This window comes from Macaca thibetana, chromosome 16 (assembly GCF_024542745.1).
Source record: "Macaca thibetana thibetana isolate TM-01 chromosome 16, ASM2454274v1, whole genome shotgun sequence".
Lineage (NCBI taxonomy): Eukaryota > Metazoa > Chordata > Mammalia > Primates > Cercopithecidae > Macaca > Macaca thibetana.
Window position 1 is genome coordinate 15,947,851 of NC_065593.1, and position 23,525 is coordinate 15,971,375.

The 23,525-nt window shown below is 42.1% G+C and overlaps 2 protein-coding genes across 2 annotated transcripts in view; one reads left to right on the top strand and one right to left on the bottom strand.

Moving 5' to 3' along the window:
• Positions 1-23,525, bottom strand: part of RPAIN (RPA interacting protein) — a 56,000-nt gene that overhangs the window by 20,463 nt on the left and 12,012 nt on the right. The gene's annotated exons all lie outside the window — the stretch shown is intronic.
• NUP88 (nucleoporin 88) overlaps positions 1-23,525 on the top strand; it is a 34,836-nt gene that overhangs the window by 6,915 nt on the left and 4,396 nt on the right. The window contains exons 3-10 of the mRNA XM_050765305.1: positions 1,036-1,161; positions 4,438-4,524; positions 6,287-6,463; positions 9,923-10,109; positions 10,906-11,053; positions 16,135-16,233; positions 19,057-19,147; positions 22,308-22,409. Coding sequence (XP_050621262.1) covers positions 1,036-1,161; positions 4,438-4,524; positions 6,287-6,463; positions 9,923-10,109; positions 10,906-11,053; positions 16,135-16,233; positions 19,057-19,147; positions 22,308-22,409 — 1,017 coding nt within the window. The remainder of the gene's footprint in view (positions 1-1,035; positions 1,162-4,437; positions 4,525-6,286; positions 6,464-9,922; positions 10,110-10,905; positions 11,054-16,134; positions 16,234-19,056; positions 19,148-22,307; positions 22,410-23,525) is intronic.

Sequence of the window (23,525 nt, forward strand, 5' to 3'; positions counted from 1 at the left end):
CTCCTGGGTTCCAGCGATTCTCCTGCCTCAGCTTCATGGGTAACTGGGAATACAGGCACGCGCCACCACACTTGCCTAATTCTTGTATTTTTAGTGGAGACGAGGTTTCACTATGTTGACTAGGCTGATCTCAAACTCCTGACCTCAGGTGATCCACCCATCTTGGCCTCCCAAAGTGCTAAGATAAGTGTGAGCCATCGCACCCAGCCAATGTGCTATAATTTAGAAGATATTTTTATTTCAATTCTTTGATATTGTTTGAATAGATGCCTTGAATGCCCTCTCAGCATGATTTCAGGGAAATACATTTGAAGGAAAGAGAAGCAAAGAGTGTTAAAATAGAAATTCCTTTAGGGCCTTTTACGGTGGCTCACACCTGTAATTCCAGCACTTTGGGAGGCCGAGGCGGGCAGATCACCTGAGATCGGGAGTTTGAGACCAGCCTGACCAATGGCGAAACCCCCTTTCTACTGAAAACAAACAATTAGCTGGGCGTGATGGCAGGTGCCTGTAATTCCAGCTATTCGGGAGGCTGAGGCAGGAGAATCGCTTGAACCCAGTAGATGGAGGTTGCAGTGAGCCAAGATTGTGCCATTAAACTCTAGCCTGGACAACAAGAGAGAAACTCCATCTCAAAAAAAAAAAAAAAGAAGTTCCTTTAGAAGATTTTTCATCGGCTGGGCGCGGTGGCTCAAGCCTGTAATCCCAGCACTTTGGGAGGCCGAGACGGGTGGATCATGAGGTCAGGAGATCGAGACCATCCTGGCTAACACGGTGAAACCCCGTCTCTACTAAAAAATACAAAAAAAACTAGCCGGGTGAGGTGGCGGGTGCCTGTAGTCCCAGCTACTCGGGAGGCTGAGGCAGGAGAATGGCGTGGACCCGGGAGGCGGAGCTTGCAATGAGCTGAGATCGGGCCACTGCACTCCAGCCTGGGAGACAGAGCAAGACTCCGTCTCAAAAAAAAAAAAAAAAAAAAAGATTTTTCATCAAAGTTGTATAAAATGTTTTGGAAAATTATTATCTTTATTTTAGTACCACTCCAGTTGCTGAGAGATTTTTCACCAGTTCTACCTCTCTGACTCTAAAGCATGCTGCATGGTATCCAAGTGAAATACTGGATCCCCACATAGTGCTGTTAACATCAGACAACGTAATAAGGTAAATTTTATTTTTCTCTCTCTTGAAGCCTTGCAAGTGGGAAAGCTCTGTTTCTGTTTGCCAGTTAACAGCTCAACATAGAACAAAGTGAGTCATTGAATGAGTCTGCTTTTATCTGATGGCTGTTGTAACCCATTCTCAATCATAAGAATCACCTAACTGCCCTAACTTACGTGCCTTACTTACCACTATTCCTTCTCAACGAGTCTTCCTGCCTCCAAGTATCTCCTTTCCTAATCTGACACATTAGAATAATCTTTCCAAAACTCTTTCATCATGTCACCTTTTGGTGATAATGTAGCATAAAAGAAAGAGAATATAAGTATAAATTCAGAGATTTGAATTCTTGTCCCACCTCCTCTTCTGTTATCTTTGAGATCTTGAGCTTCTTTTTAGGGATGGGGGTGGCTCAGTTTCCAATCTTTTAAGTTGAGCAGGTTTGATTCAATAGTTTCTAAAGCCTCTTCTAAGCTTTGCACTCTATTATTAAATGCCCTAATGCTATGTAGATTTCTACTATATTATCAGTTAACTTTCTGGATCGTTAATTGGGAGGACTCAGCAGAAGTACAGATACCTTCAGTTTTATTTTTCTTAATCACTGCTTTTAACTGTGCTCTACTAAATCTTCCTTCACTGCTGAACGGCTCCCCCCTTAATGGTGTCTTGTACAGATCCCCATAGCTTTCTTGTTACTTCTTGTTATGAAAACAGTGTGTCCAGTTTAAAACTCTAATCTTGGCCAGTTGCAGTGGCTCACACCTGTAATCCCAGCATTTTGGGAGGCCGAGGTGGGAGGATCACTTGAGCCCCTGAGTTTGAGACCAATGTGGGCAACGCAGTGAGATCCTGTCTCTGCAGAAAAATTAGCTGGGCATAATGGCATGTGCCGGTAGTCCTAGCTACTCAGGAGACTGAGATAGGAAGATTGCTTGAGCCCAGGAGTTTGAGGCTGCAGTGAGCCATGATCATACCACTGGGTAACAGAGTGAAACCCTATCTAAAGAAAATAAAAATTTCAAAAGCTATTTGATCTCAAATCTATTTCACAACTATGTCCTGGCCCTTTTGTAGGTCAGACCTGTGTTTTGTGGGATCAGAAGCGATTGGAGAGTGTGCGGTCTGCTCTTTCACTCTTCCTCTTATCCCAGCACTTTGGAGCATAGGGTGAAGTGTAAGGAATGGGCTGCCTCCTCCTTCCCCCAAATCTAACTCCTTCAGTGTGGGGTAGGGGAGTGGGATAGGTGAGGTAGAGATCTTACCAAACTGGTAGTGATGGGGAAGTATGCCTGCTCTTGTTTTAATCTCGTTCCATCTGTCACCAGTGAACTCTGCTGATGTGGTAGTCTCTGCATAGATGGTGTGTGTGTGTGTGTGTGTGTGTGTGTGTGTGTGTGTGTGTGTGTGTGTGTGTGTGTTGGAGGGCAGTGTTGAACTTCCAGCTCTCCCCATCACTGAGGAGCTCTGGCTCCCATTGGCTCCTGTCAGTTCTCTATGCCCTGAATCCTCTCTCAAGATGGGGTACAGTATACCTTATCTGCAGGGTGTATATTCCAAGACCCCCCAGTGAATGCCTGAAACTGTAGATGGTACTGAACGTGATATGTGTGTATTGCTATGTTTTTTCGATCTAATAACTGAGACAGCTACTAAGTGACTAAGGGGCATTCAGCTAGGAAATGCACCAGTCTCCCTTGTTACAGGTACCTCCACATCTGGCTCTTTCCTAGAGCCTTCCCTGCCCACCTGTTTGGCTTTGGAGTTCAGGGCAGAGAAAGAGGGGAGGGAAAATCTTCCCAGCACAAACATTATACTGTACTCCGAAGGACTCTTTGACATCCTCTCTTCTTAGTCTTCCTTTTATATCCTATGATGGAAAAGGAGATGGTGGGAAGATAACGTAGGTACAGTTCTTAAGCCCCAGAGGAAGTGTCTGGCCCCAGATATTGAAGGTTCTTTTTTAAAATATGTGGTACTTAACACTTCTGTTTTCCTAAGCTTTGGAGATTTTGGGCTATTTCAGAGCAAAAGGAAATTTTCACCGAATGCCCTGTTACACTTTCTTTTTCTTTCACTGTTCCCCAATACAACATTATTGTCTAGTATTTATGTGTATTTTCAAGTTAGTAACGCTTGTAGGAACCTAGGAAGACTGTAATAAATGTGTATTCAAATGGATCAAATTATCATGAAAAACATTTATTAACTACTTAATGTGGCATTTTATTGATATTAGAAGAAACCAAGTTTAAAAATTCTTAGTGGCGTCAGACAAAATAAGTGATTGTAAGGGACATTGGATTTCTAAAATGACATTACTGGCCTTTTGAAAATTCTTTCCCTTTTTCACAATAGCCTTATATGCTGTGAAATATAGGTTACTTTAAAATAATTTTGGTTAAAAAAAATCAGTATCATACTTTACCTTGAGAAAATAGAGATGATATGATATTGGGTTTGTTTGTTTGGTTCTTTTTTTTTTTTAAATGGAGTCTCACTCTGTCACCCAAGCTGGAGTGCAGTGGCATGATCTTGGCTCACTCCAGCCTCCAGCTCTCTGCAACCTCCACCTCCCAGATTCAAGCGATTCTCCTGCCTCAGCCTCCCAAGCAGCTGGGATTACAGGTGTGTGCCACCACACCCAAATATTTTTTGTATTTTTAGTAGAGACAGGGTTTCACCATGTTGGCCAGGCTGGTCACAAACTCCTGACCTCAAGTGATCCGCGCACCTCAGCCTCCCAAAGTGCTAGGATTATAGGTGTGAGCCACTGTGCCCGGCCAATGTTGGGTTTTTATAGAACAAACACATAAATAGATTTGCAGGCTAAATGTCACTCACTCTGTCAGCCAGTTGGCATATAAAGAATAAGATACGGTTCTTTCTCTGGTGGGATTTGGTGTCTAATAGGCAGAGATAGATGTGTGTAGTTGAAGGAAAACTGGCAAGCTTAGGGGCAATAGTGAGATGACTGGACAAGGCGAGTATAGCTAAGGGCTCAGGACGGAAGTGACAGAGGTGCAGTGGTATGGAATAGGCTGTTAAAGAATATTGGTAAGGATAGAGAACATTTCTTCAGGTCCCAGTGAAACCTCCCTCATGTAGTTAAACAATAAATGAAGTAGACTACTTTGCAACAGCAAGATTTTTGCAAAGAAATAGTTGTGATAAGTGGTGGGAAAATTCTCAAGAACTGACTAGATGGAGAGGAAAGTGCAGTTTTGGGAAACGAAAAGAGAATTTTAAGTGCTGGTTTTCTTCTCTTTTGGTTGCTAGAATTTACTCGCTACGTGAGCCCCAGACACCCACTAAGGTGATTATACTTTCAGAAGCCGAAGAGGAAAGCCTAGTACTCAATAAAGGGTAAGTTTTTATTTGAGTCATAAAATGGTTTTTTAAATTAGCTTATTGGGATTATAAATGCAGTTTTAACATACTGCAAGGTTTTGCAGAGGTGACTAGCATGCTTTTGGTAATGTGAGAAGTAAGTGTATTTTTAGTAGAAACAGGGTTTCGTCATGTTGGCCAGGCTTGTCTGGAACTCTTGGGCTCAAGTGATCCTGCTCGTCTCAGCCTCCCAAAGTGCTGGAATTACAGGCCTGAGCCACCATTCATTTCTTTATCACCTTTCTATGTGATAAAGAAACTAAGATAATATCTTGCATTGATGTTTGCTTTCTCAGCTATATGAAATTGTGATTTCATTTTAACCATATTTGTTAACCTTGTATTGAACTAGAATCTTCCTGAATAACTACACTAAATTTTAAATGCAAAAACAGCATGGTTTTATGATTCGTCTTCTTGATATAATGTATATTTGCTGTAGAAAATTGAGAAAAATAGATCAAAGTATTAAGAAGAAATTGAAAATCTTTTGTAATCTCCTATAGCTATAGCCTGTTTCAATACAGCAGCCAAAATTTAATCAGATCATTCTACTTTAATATACAGTTTAATCAGATCAGTTTAATCAGATCATTCTACTTCCCTGCTCTCCACACCCCATTGATTTCCCAGAATCTTTACCTATAAAGGTTCCACAGGTATGCCACCTGATTGACTTTCCAGCTTCATTCCTCTCTCTGTGCCCTGGCTCTCTGCTCCAGGCACCTTGGCCTCCTTGCCATTCCACAGACGTTAAGCACTTCTACCTTAGACGTTTGCTCTCCACCTTGACTGCTCCTTCCCTAGTTAACCACAGACTTGCTTGCTTACTTCTTTCAGATCTTTGCTCATATGTCTTATCAGAGTCTTTCCCGTACCAACTAGTGTAAAGTACCACCTCCATCAGTACCCTCTTACCCTACTTGATTTTCATGATATTTTTTGAGTTTATGTTCCATCTTTATTTCTTTTTGTGGTATGTCTCTCTCTAGAGGGCAGGGCATTTGTTTAATTCACTGACATATTCCCAGACCCTAGAAAAGACCTGGCACTGAGTAGGTGCTTTGAAATTACTTGTAGAACTTACGGATCCTGCTGCTCAGAGACAACTGTTGATGTTTTCATGTGTTTTCCTGTTTCCTTTTTGCATTTGTGTGTATGTATATATTTTTGCTATTTGTATATCTGTGTATTTAAACTATTTAAGATGAGAGTAGAACCAAATAATTTTATGGCTAGCTTTTTTCACTTAATTTCATGAGTTTTTTTTTTTTTTTCTTTTGAGATGGAGTCTCACTCTGTCACTCAGGCTGGAGTGCAATGGCATGATCTTGGCTCACTCCAACCTTTGCCTCCCAGGTTCAAGTGATTCTGCCTCGGCCTCCCAAGTAGCTGGGATTACAGGCGCCCGCCACCACGCCCAGCTAATATTTGTATTTTTAGTAGAGACGGGGTTTTACCATGTTGGCCAGGCTGGTCTCGAACTCCTGACCTCAAGTGATCCACCCGCCTCAGCCTCCCAAATTGCTGGGATTACAGGCATGAGCCACAGCACCCAGCTGAGAATGTTTAAATGTTAACCTTCTTCATAATCATTTTTTGTCTTTTTAATCCATTGCCTACAAATGCTGTATATACCTACCTCCTATTATTATTTTGTGGTTTTGTTTTGGTTTTTTTTATTTTTATTTTTTGTTGTTCTTGTTTTTAACAAGTTGGTTTTTACATCTCTTTCCAGAAGGGCATATACTGCATCTCTAGGAGAGACAGCAGTGGCATTTGACTTTGGGCCATTGGCAGCAGTCCCAAAGACTCTATTTGGACAAAAAGGCAAAGACGAAGTAGTGGCATACCCACTGTACATCTTATATGAGAATGGAGAGACTTTCCTGACATACATCAGTCTGTTACACAGGTGAGTTGTGGCGGTCACCCACCTGAAATGAAAACTCAGCTTGGGCTCCAGTAGAGATCGTTGAGGCTGGACTCGGGAGCCATGTTTTTGAGTCTGTGGAAATGTTGCAGCCTTCCGATGCTTGGCTTGCATCTTTTTGAGAAAGGGTTAGTACAGATCATTTGGCCTCTCATTTCTTCATGTTATTTGGGTAAGTTCTATAGAATTCTTGGATAATCACTTATGATAGGCCTGGATTTGTGTTCACAAATTCTAGTTATCCGAACAAGTGCTTATGGTTTATCTTATATGAACAAGGCACCATGTAGACATGGTAATCTGGTATTTATGTCCCAGTTGTGGGGAGAAAGATACATACAGATGAAAAAATACTATGTATACCACAGTATTGGTACACAGACAGTCAGAACCAGAGGAAGGAGAGGTCATTCTGACTGCGAGGTTGAGGAAATTTTTGTAGAGAAGCAGCGATGTCATGTGTGACTTAGAGGGTTCATTCAGGATTAAGTGAAGTATCAAGGAAGGGTGAAGGCATTTCTGTCAAGGGCAGCATAAAGTAGAGTCTGAAAATAAGCAAGTGCAAGTGTCATTCAAGCTTCATTTATTAGACATTCTGGGCTACAGCTGAGGATTCATGTAGGGAGCATTAAGTGATAAAGCTAGAAGTATCTGCCCTAAGAAAATTTGCTGGCATTAAAAATACCTCTTTAAAGAGTGAGTGTGGATTTTTTTTTTCTGTAGGAATAGGGTAGTAGGAAGCCAGTGATGGTTTCTGAGCAGAAGGACAAAACAATTGGTTAGGAAAGGGACTGGGACAGAGACTTTTAAAGAAGCTTTTGCAAAATTGAGCTTATAATTTATGAGAGTTTGAACTTGGGTGGTAGTAGAACAGAGAGAAAAATTAAACACAGTAGATAGCAACAAAGGAAGGATAAATAAGACTTAGTTACTGTTTGGATAAGGGAGTATGCCATGAACAGAAACAGGTCAGTAAAGGCAGCTAATTGGGGGAGAAACTTTATTTTTAAGTAAATCAGTGTAAGATAGTATTGGACCAATAAAATGGAAATATTCCATGGACAGTTGGAAATACAGGATGATGAGAGACAAGAAGAATTAAAATAGAGGTATGAGAATCATCTGTCATGGTGAGAGAGTCTATACAGGATAAGAATTTGAGGGAAAACTGCAGAGGCATAAGGCTAAGGACTGAGCATTAGAGTTTATTTGCTTATAAATCGACTTAACATACTTATTCAGGGCCCACTGTGTGGCAGAAGATGGAAATACAAGATTGAAGGCAACATTCCTACCATGTGGTTCCTTATCTATCAGAAGGGCATACAACTAAACCAGTAACTATAGTACAGTGTCATGTGCTCAGGGCATCACCGGGTTCTTCAGGAGTGTGATGGAGTAAATGAGTAGACCTGCTGATGTTGGAAGACTTTGAGGAAATGCTATGACAAAAGCTTGGACTTGAAGAATTCACTAGACAGTCGGAAGTGGGTACAGAAGAGAGAAGAAAGTATGCAAAACCATAAAGATAAGAAAGATGAAAGAGCTTGACAGGTTACAGAATGGTGAGGATTCACTATTGAGTGCATTCGCCTTGCAGAAATGTTCTCTGCCTTTCACACATGAGCTCAGGAGGATTTTGTGGTAACGTTAGTACCTTCCCTTACCCCTTCTCCTCTTACTGCTGAGCCCTCATTTGTCCAAACCGTGATCTGCCTAGTAACCTTAGCCCAAAACCCAAAAGTTATCTTCATCCTTACATTTGGGACTGATCAAAGTCCCAAATTTCTGTGGATTTTGTGATTAAAATTTTTTGGAAGTATACACCAAGCTTGTCCAACTCACGGACTGTGCACAACCCAGGACAGCCTTGAATGCAGCCCAACACTTCGTAAACTTTCTTAGAACATCATGAGATTTGTTTGCGATTTTCTTTTCTTTCTTTTTTTTTTTTTAAAAAAAAATGCTCATCACCTATTGTTAGTGTATTTTCTGTGTGGCCCAAAACAATTTCCAGTGTGACCCAGGGAAGCCAAAAGATTGGGTGCCCCTGGTTATACACCCTTCTCTCCATTCCGTTGTCCGTGCATCAGAACTTCATCATCTGCCTAGGTTATTTTCTTAAATAGTTTCCCCAGATCCCATTTTGGACCCTTCCATGTCTTCCTCCCTAATACCAGATTGATTTGTAAAGTGAAGTTCCATTACTTGATTTAAACCTCTAGTGATACACTGTTACCCAGCAGACTGAATAGTTTAACATGGCATCCAAGATGATGTACTTCATAAGCCAGTCCTGGATGTCTGTCTAGCTGTTTTGCCATTGCTTTAGACCTTGTACTTTGCCTCCTATCATACTAAATAAGTTTTCTTCTTAATTCCTTGTCTTTCATGCTTCCAGGACTTTGCATAAGCTGCTCAACAACCCCCTTCCCAGAAATCATTCTTTCTCTATTTTTCTTATTTGTTTTTGATAGCTTTCTTCATTATCTTTGTATCTTTTTGTCATTCCTTTGTACACCATAAATCCTTCTGTTCTTGCACTTATCACATGGTATACTAATTCTAGTTAAATGTCTGCCTCATCAACTAAACAGTCATTCACTGGGAGAATCATCTGGCACTCAATAATAAGTATTTGTCAAATCAGATTTACTATAGGGATCCAAAGCCTTGAAGAGAAGCTACATTTCAGAAAAAAGGATTTGGTAGTCTTGGAATATAGATGGTAGTTAAAATGAGGCATAGTTTAATAAGCTCTCATTTAAGTGTGTGTTTTGAAAAAAGTCAAAGCATACAACAGAATCCTGGAGAACACCAATATTTAAGAGAAAGAAATTAGAAAAGGACATTAGAAAATTGTCTTTAAAGAGGTAGGAAGAGAGAACTATAAGAAAGAATTGTTATAGCTGTTAAGGATATTGAGTAGCAGTAATTGTTAACCAGTGATAAATGCAGCAGAAGGTTAAGTGCCTTTTGGATTTAGCAAATCTTGCAGGTGACCTTTGCCACAGTGGCTTCAGTGGAGTGGTGAAAGCATAAACCATAGCAAATTTAGGGCAAGGGTTTCCAGCCTCTGTACTATTGACATTTTGGTCTGAATTATTGTTTTAGAGGTGCTGTGCTGTAGGGGAGTGTTTAGCAGCCTCTAGCCTCTAACCACTAGATGCCAATACCTCCCCGCACATTGTGACAACCAGTTGTGACAAGCCAAAATGTCTTCAGACATTGCCATTGTCCTCTAGGGCAAAATTGTCTCTGGTTGAGAAACACCAGAGCAGTAGAATCTGAGTGGGAAAGCGAGAAGGTGGAGTATTGGGAATATCCTACATTTATAATGAGGGTATGATAGCTGGAGGAAAACAAAGTCAAAGAATGGTTTTATGGGGTGAGCAAGCTTATTGTCAACATTTCCCAAATATGTTTTTACTCCTTCTTTAGCCCTGGAAATATTGGAAAGCTGTTGGGTCCGTTGCCCATGCATCCTGCGGCTGAAGATAACTATGGTTATGATGCTTGTGCTATCCTCTGCTTACCCTGTGTCCCCAATATCTTAGTGATCGCCACTGAATCAGGAATGCTGTATCACTGTGTCGTGCTAGAAGGGGAAGAAGAAGATGACCAAGCAGTAAGTGCAGGCTGCTGTGGGTGTTTGTATCTTCGATACCTGGCACACTTCCTGACCCAATATGAATGCTTAATATATGAGAAGGAATTTTAACTTATTTATGGAACTTCTGATATTTTGGAAATTAAACAGTTAAAAAAGTAGCTGAGGCACTCTTAGCAATCTAAGTGGAAAGAAGTTAGAAGGTTGCCCAGCTTACTTGGTCCACCCGTCTGCGTGTTACTTTCTGATCTCTATATTGCAGTCTTCAGGGACAGATACAAAGAGCCTTGGAATCACTGCATCGGCTTTTTTCACAAACATCTTCTTAAAGGAAGAGAGATGTTATCTCTTCAGAATAACAGTGCAGTGCACTGTTAGGATAGAGGTGGAATTAAGAATTTGAAAGCGCTATTTGACCCAGCTTCTTTTTTTTTTTTTTTTCTGAGGCGGAGTTTCGCTCTTGGTGCCCAGGCTGGAGTGCAGTGGCATGATCTCAGCTCACTGCCACCTCTGCTTCCCAGGTTCAAGCGATTCTCTTGCCTCAGCCTCCCGAGTAGCTGGGATTACAGGCACCCACCACCATGCCTGGCTAATTTTTATTTTTAGTAGAGACAGGGTTTCACTATGTTGGCCAGGCTGGTCTCGAACTCCTGACCTCAGATGATCCACCCACCCACCTTGGCCTCCCAAAGTGCTGGGATTACAGGCATTAACAATCGCACCTGGCCCTGACCCAGCTTTTTGCCTGTTTTTAATTGTGTACATTTTTAAATTAACATGCAAGATCAAAATTACAACACTTTTTTTTTTACAGTCAGAAAAGTCCTGGGATTCCAGGATTGACCTCATTCCTTCTCTGTATGTGTTTGAATGTGTTGAGTTGGAGCTTGCTTTGAAACTGGCATCTGGAGAGGATGACCCTTTTGATTCTGACTTTTCTTGTCCAATCAAACTTCATAGAGGTAAGCTCTTCAATAAATGTAGTGCTTTCTTCCCATGATTTTTATAGTAAGACTATCATAGACTGTTCCTATGTCATGTGTTTGTTCTGTGGTTCCAGCCTTTAAAAAGTTGACTGGGGCCGGGCGCGGTGGCTCAAGCCTGTAATCCCAGCACTTTGGGAGGTCGAGACGGGCGGATCACGAGGTCAGGAGATCGAGACCATCCTGGCTAACACAATGAAATCCCGTCTCCACTAAAAATACAAAAAAATTAGCCGGGCGTGGTGGCGGCGCCTGTAGTTCCAGCTACTCGGGAGGCTGAGGCAGGAGAATGGCGGGAACCCGGGAGGCGGAGCTTGCAGTGAGCCGAGATCGCGCCACTGCACTCCAGCCTGGGCGACAGAGCGAGACTCCGCCTCAAAAAAAAAAAAAAAAAAAAAAAAAAAAAAAAGTTGACTGGGTTTTTTTAGCCTTTTAGTCACTATAGTACACATTTTGTCTAAGGCAGACTGAGCAAATTTCCAAGTTTTAAAATAGTGGTCTTTGGTCCAGATCACCCAGATTCCTAATAGTGAATTTTTCCTGGTCCTGTCAAAAGTAGAACTACCATATTATTCAGTAGTTCCACTACTGGATATGTCAAAAGGGAAGGAAATAATAGGTTGAAGAGATACCTGCACTGCCATGCCCATTGCAGTGTTATTCACAATAGCTAAGATGTTGAATCAACCTGTGTCCATCAACAGACCAAATGGATTTTTGTTGTTGTTGTTGTTGTTGTTGAGACGGTGTCTGGCTCTATCAGCCAGGCTGGAGTTTAGTGGCGCAATCTCGACTCACTGCAACCTCCACCTCCCAGGTTCAAGCGATTATTTTGGCTCAGCCTCCCAAGTAGCTGGATTACAGGTATCCACCACCATGCCTGGCTAATTTTTGTATTTTTATTTTTATTTTATTTATTCATTTATTTTGAGACGGAGTCTCGCTCTGTTGCCCAGGCTGAAGTGCAGTAGCGCGATCTCGGCTCACTGGAACCTCTGCCTCCTGGGTTCAAGCGATTCTTCTGCCTCAGCCTCCCTAGTAGCTGGGACTACAGGCACGTGCCATCACGCCCTGCTAATTTTTTTATTTTTAGTGGAGACAAGGTCTCATCATATTGGCCAGGCTGGTATTGAACTCCTGACCTCGTGATCCATCCACCTCGACCTCCCAAAGTGCTGGGATTCCAGGCGTGAGCCACCACGCCTGACAATTTTTGTATTTTTAGTAGAGGTGGGGTTTCACCATGTTGGCCAGGCTGGTCTCAAACTCCTGGCCTCAAGCAGTCCACCTGCCTCAGCCTTCCAAAAGTGCTGGGATAACAGATGTGAGCCACCACGCGCCCGGCCCCAAATGGATTTTTAAAATGTGGTGTATATACGCAGTGGAATACCATTTGGCTTTGTGTGTGTGTGTGTGTGTGTGTGTGTGTGTGTGTGTGTGTGTGTGTGATAATGATCTCACTGTCACCTAGACTGGAGTACAGTGGTGTGATCTTGGCTCACTGCAACCTTCACCCCCCAGGCTCAAACAATCCTCCCACCTCAGCCTCTGGAGTAGCTGGGACTACACGCCTAATTTTTGTATTTTTGGTACATATGGGATTTTGCCATGTCATCCAAGCTCAAACTCCTGAGCTCAAGTGATCCTCCCACCTCGGCCTCTCAAAGTGCTGGTCCACAGGTGTGAACCACCATGCCCAGCCCTATTTGGCTTTAAAAAAGAATGAAATCGTGTCATTCACTGCAACATAGGAGGATTTCAATCTTGTAGCAATTTGACCTATTCTCCTTACAGTTCTTGTTAGCCAGTTTGCCTAGTTTTGGCCTCAACTCTATACTAAAGTATAGCCAAAATATTTAAGGGGGTAGAATTCCTTACATAACAAACCAGCAAAGAGCATACATTGGGTTTGTCTAATTAAGGTATTTTGAGATTTCTGTTGTCTAAGAATTTTATAGATGAGGAAACAGACCAAATGAAGTAAAGTGACAGAAACTAATTGGTTTCCTCATATAGATACATATATCTTTGGGAAATCTTAAGTGTAGATGTAGACATTTTGTTCTTGGGTTTTTGTTTTTGTTTGTTTGTTTGTTTGTTTGTTTTCGAGATGGAGTTTTGCTCCTGTTGCCCAAGCTGGAGTGCAGTGGCACGATCTCGGCTCACTTCAACCTCTGCCCCCCAGGTTCAAGCGATTCTCCCACCTCACCCTCCCAAGTAGCTGGGATTACAGGAATGCGCCACCACACCTGGCTAATTTTTGTATTTTTAGTACAGATGGGGTTTCACCATGGTGGTCAGGCTGGTCTCGAACTCCTTATCTGTCCACCTTGGCCTCCCGCGGTGCTGGGATTTTTTTAGGCATAAGCCACCATGCCCAGCCTTTTCTTGGTTCTTCTAATGAGAGTAACATTTTCATATGTGAAACTAAGAAATTTTTGACTTGTTCATAATTGTGCTGAACAAGGCATATTATAATCACTGAGGCACACCAGATTTCTTAGTGACAAAGTGATAGTGTCTAACAGATTTCCTGTTAACTAAATGTTGGCTCTTTTTAGTAATCAGTTTGTTTTACACCCCAGTATTAAGATTTTTCTGTTGATGTTAGCACTACAGGTTTTGAAAAGTCATTTTAACAATGTTAGATTTGATGAGATGATTTGAGCCTTAAGTCTTAAAATACGGGCAAATGAAAAGAAAATTTTCAATACTTTAATTATTCAAACAGATAGATGATTCCCATAGACGAAGGTTTTTTAAACTTTTTATAGCAGAATGCTGTTTTCTAAGATGTTTTATGGAACCTCAATATATAAGACAGAAAAATAATGTATCAGCTTTAGAACATTAATATATGATAAAGTCACTAATCACAAAGTGAGACTGTTAAAGGAAAATTTAATCTAGGGGTTTTATGGGTTATTGTGCCATTTTATCAGCTTCAATATATACCTTATCTCTGTATTTTATTTTTACTTTAATAACATTATTATTTTGTCTGTTTGTTTTTTGAGATGGAGTTTCACTCTTGTTGCCCAGGCTGCAGTGCAGTGGTGCAATCTTAGCTCACCGCAACCTCCACCTCCCGGGTTTGAGCAATTCTCCTGCCTCAGCCTCAGCCTCAGCCTCCCGAGTAGCTGGGATTGCAGGTGTGAGCCACCACGCCTGGCTAATTTTGTATTTTTAATAGAGACGGGGTTTCTCCATGTTGGTCAGGCTGGCCTTGAACTCCTGACCTTAGGCGATCTGCCCACCTCAGCCTCCCAAAGGGCTGGGATTACAGGCGTGAGCCACCACACCCGGCCAGTAACATTATTAATATTAATAATAAAAATCATGAGTTACAGAGATAAATATACATAATAATAAGTATTCAATAGCTTATCTTTTAGTCTCAGGATTGTCTCACTGATACTGGGGCTCAAAGGAGGTACAGAAATATTTGTTTCAAAACCAGTTAATTAAAATTGTGTAACAACTACTCATACTTTTTAGTTATAAATGATTGTCAAACAAAAAGAGCATCCCAAACTGAAAATAACCTTTAAAACTGTCAGTCAACATTATGAAGACATACTAAACTTCACTTCTCATTTCACACCTTAGTACACTGATAGAACTGTTCCCTGAGCCGTTGTGTTAAAGTCTTTTGTGATACCTATGCTGTAGGAGTGCATTTGCTTCAACAATTTTATTTAAGTCGATGTATGCAAACATAGGTTTTCTACAGAGCTGCCATTTTAACCACCATTTTCTTTTGAAGAACTAAATAAATGCACAGAGAAAAGCACAAACGAGTTACTTGACAGCAAGTATTTATGTTTTGGTGAACCTCTTGTGTTCATATTTAGAAAATAACATTCAGATTGCGTTTTTTTATTTTTTTATTTTTTGAGACGGAGTTTTACTCTGTCGCCCATGCTGGATTGCAGTGGTGCAATCTCGGCTCACTCATTGCAACTTCTTTTTTTTTTTGAGACGGAGTCTCGCTCTGTCACCCAGGCTGGAGTGCGGTGGCCGGATCTCTGCTCACTGCAAGCTCCGCCTCCCGGCTTTACGCCATTCTCCTGCCTCAGCCTCCCGAGTAGCTGGGACTACAGGCGCTCGCCACCTCGCCCGGCTAGTTTTTTGTATTTTTAGTAGAGACGGGGTTTCACCGTGTTAGCCAGGATGGTCTCGATCTCCTGACCTCGTGATCCGCCCATCTCGGCCTCCCAAAGTGCTGGGATTACAGGCTTGAGCCACCGCGCCCGGCGCTCATTGCAACTTCTGCCTCCTGGGTTCAAGTAATTCTCCTGCCTCAGCCTCCTGAGTAGCTGGAATTACAGGCGGCTGCCACCACACCTGGCTAATTTTTGTATTTTTAGTAGAGACGGGTTTTCACCGTGTTGGTCAGGCTGGTCTCGAACTCCTGACTTCATGATCCACCCACCTCAGCCTCCCAAAGTTCTGAGATTACAGACGTGAGCCACTATGCCCAGCCATTTTTTATACTTTTCAGAATACAGGCATACCTCCTCATTTTATTGTGGTTCACAGATAGTGCTTTTTTTTTTTATTATTAAACAAATGAAAGCTGCAGCAGCCCTGCATCAAGCAAGGCTATCAGCACCATTTTCACACAGCATGTGCTCACTGTGTCTCTGCGTCAGCATTTTTTAGCAATAAAAAATGGTTAAGGTGTGTACATATTTTGGACGTAATGCTGTTGCGTACCTACTAGTATAAACATAACCTTCTGCATAGTGTAAACACAACTTTCATATGTACTGGGAGACCAAATGATTTGTGTGACTCACTTTATTTCTATATTCACTTTATTGCAATGGTCTGGAACCAAACCCACAGTATCTCTGAGGTATATCTGTACTTAAATATATTCGAAATTTGAATTCAAATTTTAAAATTTCAAAACCCCTAACAATAGGAAAGCCTTTTATAAAACCTTGCATCAACAAATGCGTTCATAGGCTACTGTGGGGTAGCCAACAAATTTGAGGTAAATTTTTTTAGTTATCCAATGGCTACTTTTGTATCATTAATTATTCCATTTGCAGATCCCAAGTGTCCTTCAAGATATCACTGTACTCATGAAGCTGGTGTACATAGTGTTGGGCTAACTTGGATTCATAAACTTCACAAATTTCTTGGATCAGGTGAGTTTACTAACTCTCTGCACTTTTAATAGATTTCAGAGGAAAAATAGATTTAATAAATTTCAGAAAAGTAGTTTGGAATAGAAAAATGATAGAGAAAATCAGTGAAACCAAAAGGTTCTTTGAAAAGATCAACGACATTTGACAAGCCTTTAGCTAGACTAACTATAATCAGGAATAAAAGCAGGGATATTAATATTGAACTTAAAGAAATAAAAGATTATAAGGGAGTATTATGAACAAAATGTATGCCATTACATAATCTAGATGGAATGGACAAATTTCAAGAAAGAAAATACCAAAACTGACTCAATCAGGGTCTGGAAGAATTTGCTTTAAAAAAAAAAAAAGGCCGGACGCGGTGGCTCACGCCTGTAATCCCAGCACTTTGGGAGGCCAAGGTGGGCGGATCACAAGGTCAGGAGATCGAGACCATCCTGGCTAACACGGTGTCTAGGTGGGAGTGCAGTGGTGCAGTCATAGGTCGCTGCAGTCTCGAACTCCTGGGCTCAAGCAATGCTCCTGCCTCAGCCCCCAAAGTATCTGGGACTAAAAGAGTAAGCCACCATGCCTGGCTAATTTTTGTGTCTTTTGTAGAGATGGGGTTTCACCATGTTGCCCAGGCTGGTCTCAAACTCATGGGCTCAAATGATCCACCTGCCTCAGCCTCCCAAAGTGCTAGGATTACAGGTGTGATCCACCGCACCCGGCCATCAAAATTTAAAACTTTTTTTCCTTCAAGGATACTATTAGAAAAGGGAAAACAGCCCACAAAATGGGAGAAAATATTTGTGTGATAATGGACTTGTATGGAGAACAATATAAAGAACCCTTAGCATTCAATACAGTTGGGCAAATAGCATATCTATAAAAAGATATACAACATCATTAGTCATTATGGAAATAAGATACCACAAAACCACAATGAGGTATCATGTCATATCTACTAGTATAGCTAAAATGAAAAAGATGGACATTAACACGTGTTGAGGATGTAGAAAAAAATGAGGACCTTTATACAGTGCTTATAGAAATGTAAAATGGTACAGTCACTTTGGAAAACAATCTGGCAGTTCCTCAAATGATTGTTCATTTACCACATTCCTGATAGTTCCAGTCCTGAGTATATTTCCAAGAGAAATGAAGACCTGTATCCACACAAATACTGGTACATGAGTGTTCATAGCAGCATTATTCATCATAGCCCAAAAGCCACATACCCAAGTGTCCATAAGCTGATGAATGGATAGATAAAATGTGGTATGTCTATACAACAGAATATTATTCAACAATAAAAAGTAATGAAGTACTGATACATGCTACAATATGGATGAACTGTGAACAGATGCTAAGTGAAAGAAGCCAGTCACAAATAACTGTATGGCTGTTTATATGAGATGTCCAGAATAGACAGATCTACAGAGACAGAAAGTAGATTAGTTGCCTAGGTCTGGAAAGTTTGGTAGAAACTGAGGAGTGATTGCTAATGGTTATGTGGATTTCTTTTGGGAAAATGAAAATATTCCAAATTGTTATGATAGGTATACAATTTTTTTGTTTGTTTTTTGTTTTTTCTTTTGAGAAGGAGTTTCACTCTTTTTGCCCAGGGTGTGGTGCAAGAGTGCACTCTCGGCTCACCGCAACCTCCGCCTCCTGGGTTGAAGCGATTCTCCTGCCTCAGCCTCCTGAGTAGCTGGGACTACAGGTGCCCACCATGTCCAGCTAATTTTTTGTGTTTTTGGTAGAGACAGTGTCTCGCCATGTTGGCCAGGCTGGTCTTGAACTCCTGACCTCAGGTGATCCACGCACCTCGGCCTCCCAAAGTGCTGGGGATTACAAGCATGAGCCACTGCACCCAGCCAGGCATACAGTTCTTACACTAGAAACTTACTGAATTGTATACTTTAATGGGTATACTTTAAATGGATGACTTGTATGGTACTGTGAATTACATTTCAAAAAGCTGTTACAGGCCAGGTGTGGTGGCTCATACCTGTAATCCCAACACTTTGGGAGGCTGAGGCAGGTAGATCATCTGAGTTCAAGAGTTCGAGACCAGTCTGGCCAACATGGTGAAACCCTGTCTACTACTTAAACCCGGGCATGGTGGCATCCACCTGTAGTCCCAGCTACTCAGGAGGCTGAGGCAGGAGAATCACTTGAATCTAGAAGGCAGAGGTTGCATTGAGCAGAGATTGGGCCACTGCACTCCAGCCTGGGCAACAGGGGGAGATTCCATTAAAAAAAAGGAAAAAAAAAACCTGTTACAGATTGAGTAACCCTACTCTGAAAATTTGAAATCCAAAACTCTTTTTTCCATCCTTGAACCTGAGTGAGCTACAAAAGTTTTTGAGTGCTGTCATGACACTCAACAGAAATGCTCATTGGAGCATTTAGGATTTTAGATTTTCAGGTAAGAGATGTTCAACTACTAAGTATAATGCACATATTCCAAAATAAAAAATATATATATATGAAATCTGAAACACTTCTGATCCCAAGCATTTTGGAAAAAGCATTATTTCCATATTTGTATGGAAATAAAATCAGTGTGGGTAAGGAACAGCCTGGAAGAGAATGATCTCATTCTTCTTAGTGAAACATTTTTGCATTTAGAGACATTACCAAGGAAAATCCTACTTTGCTTCTTGGGGCGGAAATCTAGACCCCCTGGGAAAGCACATGCCTGTGTCAGAAAAGCATAGTATTTGAGAAGCAGTGTTTCCAGACAAGAACTTAATTGCATTTAACCCAATATCATGAGCGTTTTAATTTGAGACTTGTCTAAGCATCATTTCATCTATATAATGTCTTCTGTGGTAGATGAAGAAGATAAGGATAGTTTACAGGAACTCTCTACAGAACAGAAATGCTTTGTTGAACACATCCTTTGTACGAAGCCATTGCCCTGCAGGTAAGGATTCTCCCTCCCTTGTGTATCAGAAAACAATTGTTCATTTCAGCAGCTCAGATACGTGCGTATCCATTACACTCACGTCCGCAGTATTCACTGCTGAATCATTTGAAAGTTGCAGACATGATACTTCTCCCCTAAGAGTGTCCTGCTCATCAGAAGCTTTCTCCTGCTCCAGGGCCACTCCACATACTGTTTCCTGACTGGAAGGTCCTTCCCCAGCCCCAGCCCCAGCTTGCTGTCATGTCTTGGCTAACTCGTACCCTTCTTTCTCATCTAAATGTCACTTCTTCACAGAGAACACCCTTGACTGCCCAGTCTAACTTAGGGCCCTCCTGTTCTCTTATCCCTTGTAGCACATATTATACTATTTATATTGGCATTTTTTTAATGCTTGTCACCACTACTGGGATGTATATGTTTCATGAGAGCAGAGTCTGCCCGCCCTTCACTGCATTGCTGTGTTTATTTGATGAGGTTGCCTGTGTCTCCTCTTTGAAACACACTCTTCTTGGCATCCTTGACGTCTGTCCCTCCAGGTTCTCCTTCAGTCCCTCCAGCAGTCCTTTTCTCAAGTTTCCTTCTTAGGCTGGTTCCTCTGCCTCGACTTACTGCTTACAAGTGATGCTCACAACTCTTTCCTCGGGTCTTCTCTATTCTTTCTAGGTCCTTTCCTGAGTACCTTTTGCCATAATCATGGCTTCAGTGCTGACAGTTTCCACATCCATATCGCCCCAGCCCAGACCACTCTGAACTCCAGATTCACATATCCAGATGCCTACTGGGCTCCTCCACTCAGATACCCTATAGGAACATAAAACTCCACATGTCCCCTTAACTCATCTTCTGTCTCCCCAAAAGTCTCTCTCCTACGTCCCATTTTTCTGAAGGGTGCCATATCAGCCCAGTTATCCCCAGTAGAAACCTGGAAGGTATTCTAGATACCTCCCTTTATTCTGTTCATCAATTACTGGATGTCTTCTAAGCATTCAGACATCGAGTATACACAAACATGAGACAAATAGCATACACTAAGAAATAGACATAGTCTAGGTTTGGCAATACAGAGCACCACAGGAGAAACGCTTGGTGGGGCACAAGAAGGATAGCAAACTGTACCAGCTTGAAAAGTGAACAGTGAGGCCAGGCACGGTGGCTTGCGCCTATAATCCCAGCACTTTGGGAGGCCGAAGCAGGTGGATCACAAGGTCAGGAGTTCAAGATGGCCAAGATGGTGAAACCCAGTGTCTACTAAAACCTACACAAATTAGCTGGGCACGGTGGCAGGTGCCTGCAATCGCAGCTACTCTGGAGGCTGAGGCAGGAGAATTGCTTGAACCTGGGCAGCAGAGGTTGCAGTGAGCCGAGATCACACCACTGCATTCCAGTCTGGGTGACAGAATGAGACTCCATCTCAAAAAAAAAAAAAAAGTGAACAGGGAAAATAATAAAATCCCATGTAGGCTGGGCGTGGTAGTTTACACCTATAATCCCAGCACTTTGGTGGGGTGAGACAGGAGGATCACTTGAGGCCAGGAGTTTGAGACCAGCCTGGGCAACATAGCGAGACCCTTTCTTTGCAAAAAATTTTAAAATTAGCCAGGTGAGGCCAGGCGCGGTGGCTCAAGCCTGTAATCCCAGCACTTTGGGAGGCCGAGGCAGGCAAATCACTAGGTCAGGAGTTCGAGACCAGCCTGGTCAACATGTTGAAACCCCGTCTCTACTAAAAATACAAACAAAAAAAATTAGCTGGGTGTAGTGACGGGCGCCTGTAATCCCAGCTACTCAGGAGGCTGAGGCAGGAGAATCACTTGAACCTGGGAGGTGGAGGTTGCAGTGAGCCAAGATTGCACCACTGCACTCCAACCTGGGCAACAGAGTGAGACTACATCTCAAACAAACAAAAAAAATTAGCCAGTGTGGTAGCATGTACCTGTGGTCCCAGCTACTCAGGAGGCTGAGGTGGAAGGATTGTTTGAGCCCATGAGGTCAAGGCTGCAGTGAGTTGTGATCGCACCACTGCACTCCAGCCTTGGGCAACAGAGTGAGACCCTGTCTCCAAAAAACCCCAAAATCCTATTTATATCAATTTCAGAAACAGGTAAAATTAAACATTCCTGCCTAGGAATGAATACATAGGAAAACTGTAAAGCAAAGACGCGGTATTATGAATGTCAGAGTAGTAGCTACTTCTCTGGGGAGTGAAAGGCTATGACCAGGGAAAGTCACATGGGAGCCCTGAAGCCCCTGCAGTGTCCTGATTCTTGACCTGGATACTGATTACATAGTATATAGCCCAGTAATGTGTAGATTTCACACTGATAATAAAAAGTAAAAGTTTACAACCTTCTAGATGCCAAAAAAGTAAATGGGAGCTATGGAAGGGGAACTAGTGTGTCGACTGCTGGTTCTAAAGGGATGGAGAGAAAGAATCAGTTAAGGGGAACTGGACATTATATTGAAATGGGAGTATTTGAAATGGAAGAGACATGAGTTTGCAAGCTGAGGGGAAGTAGATAATAGGGAGATTCTGAAACGACACAGTTAATGGTACAATTTTCAGAAGGTGTGAGTGGAGGCGACATCCGCATTCAGGGGCAGTTGCGTGTTGTAGGCATGCAGGTGGGATGGGCGTGGGAGCCGCTTGGAGAGCATGTTGGCAGATTGACAGTTCCCATCTGAGGTCTCAGTTTCCAGTGTCTTCACTGAAGTGGGAAGGAAGATTGAGAGAGAGATGCAGGCTGTGCATGCTAAATGATTTCCTGTGACATTGACGTCAGGCCTCATTGAGACAGACTCGGCAGCTCTGTTCATTCAACAGTTTGTAAGCACTTAATTTGTTAGAAGTGGGCTAGATAGCTGGGGCTTATGTGCAAGTTGGAGAGACAGACAGATCTTCAGTGTAACGTGTAACTTTTGAGATTACAGTCAGCACCACTCTACAGTTAGGGATTCCTGAGTGACTTAGTGACATGGGCTCTAGACTTTAGTGTAGGGCTGTATGAAAGGTTTCCAGGCCACCACTTTTGAGGTTATGGTACTGACAGGATGTCCCAGGCAACTGTCAGCCCAGGCCTGAGAAGGCCATGACCTGTCATGTCTTTGTTCTTGGTTCCATTGCATTTGCTGCTTTGTAACTTAACTATGACTGTTTTTCCAGGCATCCGGCTCCAATTCGAGGATTTTGGATTGTCCCTGACATTCTGGGCCCCACGATGCTCTGCGTCACCAGTACCTATGAATGCCTCGTCAGGCCTTTACTGTACGTCCATTTTCTATTCTCCGCACAGCTCTCACTAATTCTGCAGTTGAGAAAATGCACTCAGTAACCAACTTGAAGCTATACAAAAGTGTGGTTTATGCTTTGGCTTCTGACTTGAGGGTTGGAAGGATAGATATTTCTGTTCCTGCCATCTCTGTAAGGTTTCATTTTAGGCATGGTTTCTGGTATCTCCTGCACCTCGCTGAGAGTCAGGAGCTTTTCTTCAGAGTGTGGGGAAAAAAATACTAAAATTGAATACCAAATTCCATTATCAATATGAGTAATAATTCTCAAGCTGTGACCATGTGCCAAGCTCAGAAGTAAGCCATGTGCCTGTACTGCCTCCTGGAATCATCAGGGCAGCCCTGTAAGGACAGTTCTGTCATTTCCATTTTATAAGAGTAGAAGCAGGGATCAAGAGGTTAGTAAATGCTAAAATCACAGGTAACAAAATAGAGTTGGGATACAGATGCAGATCTCATTGACTCAGAAGTCCATACTCATACTCTTTAATTTCTCCATCTCTGCCAGCCTGAGGGACATTGTAGAATATGTAAACTGGAATAAAGCTGAACTCAGGCTGGGTGCAGTTGTGGTTCACACCTGTAATCCCAATGCTTTGGGAGGCCCTGAGTTCGAGACCAACCTGGGCAAAATAGTGAGACCCCCATCTCTACAAAAAACAAAAAAATTAGCCAGGCATGGTGGTGCACACCTGTAGTCCTAGCTACTCAGGTGAGAGGATTGCTTAAGCCCAGGAGTTTTAGGCTGCAGTGAACCATGATCATGCCACTGCACTCCAGCCTGGGTGAGAGCAAGACCCTGTGTCTTAAAAAAAAAAAAAAAAAGCTGAACTCTTAGTCCTTCTCCTTTAAGGAAGTCAGACAAGTAAGCTATAATCACTGTCTTCCTTTTCCAACAGCCTTGGAAGATCATTCTGAGTTATATAAATGCAGGAATATGAGTACCAAAAACAAAAGTCACTGGAGCTTCAAACACTAGACACCACCCCCACCCCTAAACACCCACAGTACATTTAGTAAAATAAAACCTAGTCACACTGGCTTACTTCAGAATAAATATAAATCCCAAAGAGAAAAAATAAACATTAATTGT